Genomic DNA, 6,000 nt, shown 5'->3' with positions numbered 1-6,000 from the left:
GCGTATATGGGCAGAGCTCTGCACGCCAGTCCTGCTGCTGCTGGGCCTGCGGTGGCTCTTCCTCCCCCCAGGGAAGGGCCACACGGTTGGCAGCACCCATGGATGGGGGGGCAGCTCTCACTCCCTTCAACAGCATCCCCTGCGGCGACTCCTCTGTTAATAGAGTTAACTGTTAATAGAGTTTCCTTGTTTAACAGCCTTGCTGCCTGAACAGTGCCTGCTGTGCAGGGGGGCATGGCTGGGGCACCCTGCCACCACCTCTCGCTGGCCCCAGCCTGGGGTCTCCTGGAGGCTGCCCGTGCTGGGGGCACCCCTTCTTTCCCAGGTGTCCTATCCCTCCTGGGCTGGGGGCTGCTGCTTACCCAGCCTGGTGTCCGAAAAGCCAGGCCTGGGGTAGCCAGGGAGGCCACCCAGCTGGCAGGGCCGTCTCCCTGCCTGCCACTCCTGGGTTTGGCTGCACACCAGCTGGCAGAGGGGCTGAGCTGGCCCCTGGCTGCTGCCTGGCCCAGTGCAGAAGTGAATGCAAGTACACACCTCATGGCAAAGCTTCCTTCTCTTCCCCGGGGGTGAGTGGGGATATGTTGCACCCTCCTCTCCCCTCTGATGTGGCCCTTTGAAGTCCACAGCACTTGGTGCAGGCAGGGAGAGCCACTGTGCATTCAGGCAATGAGGGGCACAGAGGGATCACCCTGTGCTGCTGCCAGCTCCTGCCTGTTACCAATGTCCCTGTCTTGTGCTCCATGCAGGACTTTGTCCTCAGCCCAGGCCTGCCTGCAGAAGGGGCTGGAGCTGTTGGTATGGTGGGGTGTGCTCTGTTAGACACCCACTGCTGCCATGTTCCCGAGGCGCAGAGTGCACTAATGCTGTACATACACACACTCCCCACTGGGGCCACTGCAGCTGGGGACTCCCGCACCCACCTGGGGCAGTACATGCTCCAAACTGGACAGGACCAACTCTAGGGTTGGAGGAACCTCCCCAGGACAGAGGCTCGCCTTCCTTGGCAGCTTCCCAGTGGTTAAAGGACTTTGGCTGAAGTGAGGTGGTGGCCAGCCCAGCAGGACCATGGGGCTGCCAGGGCCTGTCCACTGCTACCTGAGCTGGGCAGGTGCCCAGGTGTGCTGCAGGGCTCCTATGGACAGAAAGCCATCGCCATCACGCCATCGCCTTGTGGTCCTTTCCTCCTGAGCCATGTGCAAAGGTGGCCTTCCTCTCCTAGGTGCTCATCCAAATCCCTAGGGAGAAGCCTAGTGCTTACCCACCACCACCTCTTGTGTGTGCGTGCTCAGAGCTCTCATAGCTCGACACATACACACATCATTTGGGTCCAAGTCTCCATGCTGCGCCCACAGTTCTGGTCACCCCATACAGTGTCCAGTGCAGCCCTCAGGGTAGCTGGGGCAACTGTCTGGGAGACCCCAGGACACTGGGTAGGACAGGGCTGCTTGTGCATTTCAGCCCCCTCCAGACACAGCACAGATGGTCCCACACGGACCAACTGGCCTTCTAAGTGCTCCTGCTTGGTCCCCTTATTTCCCTGAATAGTTTAGCCCTGTGTGGCAGGTACAGGAACCCAGTCAAGCTCTAATGCCGTGGTTGCCAGCCTACTACAGTCCTTCCTCCTGGGACATGGCAAACTAAAGAGCCTGACTGTGGCAATCAGGCATGTACTGACACCTTTTGTTGATAGGCTGAGCCCAAACTGAGCCTGATGGAAAAACAGAAGGTGGTCTGTGAAAGCCTGTGGGGTTTCCAGTAACTAGCATCTCCTCATCTGCCAATAAAGCCACGGTGGCTGGTCCCCAATTTATCCTAGTCTTAAACCTGTTTTAACTGGTTATACTGAATTAGTGGCTCCAGTCCCACAAGTGAGGGCTGGAGTTTGGTGATGTATCCACAGTGGTGGTGGGGTGATCAGACACTGCAAGCTAATGGTCCATATTTTGGGGTGGTTTGTAGTCAGAAGCCAGTGCTGAGCTGCAGGGTGGGCAGGCAACTGGGAAAGAAGAAAAAAATGCTACCACCAGACAGGGCTGAAAGCACAAGAGGAGCCTGAAACCAAATCAAAAGCTAGAAACAGCACCAGAGACACCCCAGAGCAGGGAAGAAGTACCCCAGGGGCTGCAGCTGGAGGAACTAGGCCTATTGCCTCCAGCGTTGTCTCACTATCCATTGCATGAAATTAAGGAAAGCAATAGAGGAACACAGGATGAAACAGGGTGAGTTCAGGCCTCTTGCTGCCTTTTCCAGTGGTGGCTGAAGTCAGGGCTAGTGTGAGAGTGTGGATGGGGAATGGGTACTAAAACCACTGCAGGGCTGCACAGAGGCTGATGAGACCAGCTGCTGCATAACCTTGAGCGAGCCCGGCTGGCTGTGGGGTATAATCCTTCATGGGGGCGAGTGCTTGGCTGCTGGCACAAGGCATCTCTGGTGACCAGAAGTCTTCACCATGGGGTTGGGGGGGTCAAACTGCTGGGAGATGGTTCCTGACACCTGCCTGGGGGGAAGAGGAGAGCCCACCTCACTGGGCTCTCTGCCCCCACCCCCTTGTAGGGGCTCTTTCCTTTCCCAGGGTGTTGATGGGCTGAGCAAAGTGCAGGTGCAACACCTGGGGGCTCCCCAGGCTGGAGGACCCTTCTTGACTACCAGTCATCTCCAAGCCTGGCAAGTGTTCCCCCTGCCTGTCCCATCCCTCTGTTCATAGCCAGAGCCAAGGGGTAACACAGAACATGGAAAAGAGCCTTTATTTAGAAAGCACGTGGCACCCAGTGCTCCTGGGCCCTCTTCCCTGCTATCTCCCACCCAACTGAACCCACTGACATCCTGACAAACCACCCACCCCCACGTCCTGTCACTGTTCCTCTTGCTGTGGATGCAGAGACCTCCTCCCCCAGCAGCTTCCCAGGCACAGGAGCCACTGCCACAGCACCCACCCCATCCCGACCCCAGCCAAGCATCTCCATCCCTCTGTGAGCATCCACCCCCGTGCCTGCCCAACAGACACCACAGCCCCTTGGAGCTGTGCCTACACCATGCACCCACCCCGACATGCTCCCTGGCCAGGGGGTTCCTGCGCAGCCCCCATGGAGGCACAGGGCCAGATGTGGGGACATGCCCTGTCCCTGCCCTGCTACCGCTGCGGAGGCTCCTGCTTCTGGTGTTGCGGCCGCTGCTGCCTGCGGAAGGGCTGGGGGCTGAGCAGGGGAATGTGTCCGATGAGGTGCAGGGGCGAGCCCGGGCTGGGGATTTCAGAGCACGGAGATGCTGGCTGGTGTCCCAGGGCTGGGAGATGATGTCTGGGAGGCACAGACGGTATGGCAAAGGGCACAACAGCCTCCGAGGGGATGAGAAATGCAGGGACAAAACTGTAGGAGAGATCAAAGGCTTTGGGGGCTACTCCACTCCGCAATGGGGCAAGGCGGGCTGGTGCTGGACTAGCCAGGGCACCTGGGTGCCCCGCAGGGACCCTGCCCACCTGGCCCTTCTGCAGCAGCTCCTGAAGTTTCTCCAGCTGCGTCCGGCACACATGGGACCGTGTGCGGCTCTGGCAGAAGGACTCCAGAAAGGAATCGAGGGACAGGTCCTGGGCCAGGAACTGCTCTATCTGTGCCTGTGAGACGGGCAGTGGGGCAGCATCAAGCCAACAGAACCGTGGGACCATGGAGGGAGCCCAGACGGCTGAGCTCCCCCCGGCCTCTTCTCCAGGGCCTGGCATGCTGGGAGGGCATGGAGAGGAGTCCAGGGTCCAGGTGAGGAAGGTTCAGCAGCACAGGGGTCTTGCCTGACTCACCTCCGACTCTGCCTCGGAGGCATCGAGCTTGGCTTGGAGGTGATCCAGGGCACTCTGCGGGCTCCACTTCTCCAGGTATGCCTCTGTGTCAGGAGGGGATGGGGCTGCCAACAAATCTCCCCCTAGATGCCCCCACTGCTGGGGCTGCAGTCTTTCCCAGCCCCAAGCATCAGCTCCCCCCATCCTCAAACTGAAACCCCCAAACATGTCCCTGGAGCCACCTGCACACCGAGGTCTGCATCCCACCATGGCATCAGTGCCAGCTGAGGGCTGGCTATGCCACAGGCAGCATCACCCCTCACTGGTCCTGATCATGGCCAGGCCATTTCCCTGGCAAGTTTGAGGGTGCTGAGCCCACCCAGGCTCTGGCCGTGCTGGGTTTCGCTTCATCCCATCGGCTGCACACCACTCACCCAGGCGCTGCTGCTTGTCCCAACATGCCTCTCGTATCTCCTGCAGCTCCTGGTACTTGATGGCTAGGGAAGCCTTCCCATCCTCCAGCTGTGGGCGCAGGGACAGGTTCACCCTGGCCAGGGTGCAGTTTGATGCCAAACACATCTCCCGCTCCCGCTGCAGACTCTGAAACTGTGGGAACGAGAATGGGGGTGGGGGTGTCAGCACTGGGAGAAATGGGCAGAACCAGTCAGAGCTGGCAGCCTGCTGGGAGGGGGTCCATCTCCATCCAGGGGCAAATTTTCTCCTCCTGCACTGTCCCCATCCCTCTGCTCTGTCTGAAAAGGGGGTGCATCCCGGGAGGGATGCAACGGCTGGACCTGGGCTACCCATGGTACAGGGCAGCTTACCCTGAATGTGGCAAACCCTGCAGCTGGCTACCCAGCCCCCTTTGCAGAGGAGAGGACTCCTTAGCTAACAAGGATGTCAGGAGAGAGATGCACACCCACTCACGCTGCACACATCTTCCGCCCATGCGGAGTGGGAAGCAGAGCGCGGTGCCGAGCTGCACTTTGAGAGGCCCTGGGGAAAGATGCTGAAATCAGGCTGAGAACGATTTCAAAATAACCCGATCCCGTTCCCACAGGAACCCCTGGAGCCAGGGAGCACTCGGAGCTCATCCCAGCTGCAGGGAACGAAGCCAGGCATGGAGGGCATGGCGAGGGGCCAGGGCCTCCCAGCCTCCCCCGGATCTTGGGGCAGTGACAGCAGCGGGGGCAGCGGCTGTGGCCCTACTCTGGGTTTTGGTGGCCCGCGGCTGCTTGGCAGGCGATGGCTGCTGAAACCCCGAGCAGCACCAAGGAGCCTCAGGGCAGCCGCCGGCCGGATCGCCCAAGCTGAGGTTTCCCCGCGGCCACCCCAACCCAGCCGGAACGGCGGGGAGAGGGGGTCTGCTGCTCCTCCAGAGCCCCCGGGCTCGGCGGGCGGGATGTCGGCTATCACGGGAAAACCAACAAGGCGCGGTGCCGGGGAGCGGCGGGGGATGCCCGCTCCCGCGGGGCACAGCCCACGCAGCGCCCGCTGCCCGGACCGCCGGCGGCCCCAGCCCACGACCCAGGAAAGCCCCACCGGGGCTGAGCGCTGCATCGCTCCGCTCCGCTCCGCTCCGCCGGCCGCCCCCGGGCTCCCCCCGCCCCCCCGTACCTTCCTGCTGAGGCGGGCGGCGCGCTGCAGCCGGGGCTCGTCCTGCAGCAGGGCGCGGAGCTGCGCGGTGCTGAGCGCCCCGAAGCGCCGAGGGGAACCGGGCGGCGCCGGCGGCCGGGACATGGGATGGGACGGAATGGGACGAGACGGGACCCGCCGCCGCCGCCGCCGCCGCCGCCGCCGTCGGGAACCGCGCGCGTCCCCGCCGCGCGCCGCCGGCCTTAAAGGAGCCGCAGCCGAGCACAACGCGCTCCGCTTCTGCACCGCGCCGCCCCCGGCGGGCGAGGGGCGGAAATCGGAACTGCTCCCCGCGCTGTGTGTCTCCGGCTCCCCGCACCGCCTGTCCTGCTCCCCGCCCTGTGCACCTCCCTGCGAGTGTCCCGCGCTGCTCCCCGCTGCGCGCATCCCGCTTGTCACCGCATTGGCCTCATCCTGTACTCGGCGGCGCTGCGCTTGGGCATCCTGCGGACATCGCTGGTACCCAGCGGCTCAGGAGAACGGAGAGAGTGATGAGGCACGCCGCCACTGCCAGCTCTGGGCAGGTCCCCTCGTCCCCTGGGGAAGGGAGAGGTGGGAGTGCTGCCCCGCTTGCGATGGGGAACTGCTCGCTGCAG

At 62.5% G+C, this 6,000-nt stretch overlaps 1 protein-coding gene across 1 annotated transcript; it reads right to left on the bottom strand.

Moving 5' to 3' along the window:
* Nucleotides 1–3,130: 3,130 nt before the first annotated feature.
* On the bottom strand, nucleotides 3,131–5,528 carry VPS37D (VPS37D subunit of ESCRT-I; the record flags this gene model as incomplete). Its single annotated transcript, XM_082493293.1, has 4 exons — nucleotides 5,387–5,528; nucleotides 4,204–4,375; nucleotides 3,791–3,873; nucleotides 3,131–3,610 (listed from the first exon to the last, which is right to left on the bottom strand). The coding sequence occupies exons 1-4, from the start codon at nucleotides 5,507–5,509 to the stop codon at nucleotides 3,131–3,133; spliced, it is 858 nt and encodes a 285-aa protein (XP_082349419.1). The 5' UTR covers nucleotides 5,510–5,528.
* Nucleotides 5,529–6,000: the final 472 nt, after the last annotated feature.

This window comes from Vanellus vanellus, assembly GCF_965231255.1.
Source record: "Vanellus vanellus genome assembly, chromosome: 19".
NCBI lineage: Eukaryota > Metazoa > Chordata > Aves > Charadriiformes > Charadriidae > Vanellus > Vanellus vanellus.
The sequence above is the reverse complement of the archived record's forward strand: the minus strand, read 5'-3'. Positions and strand labels throughout refer to the sequence as shown.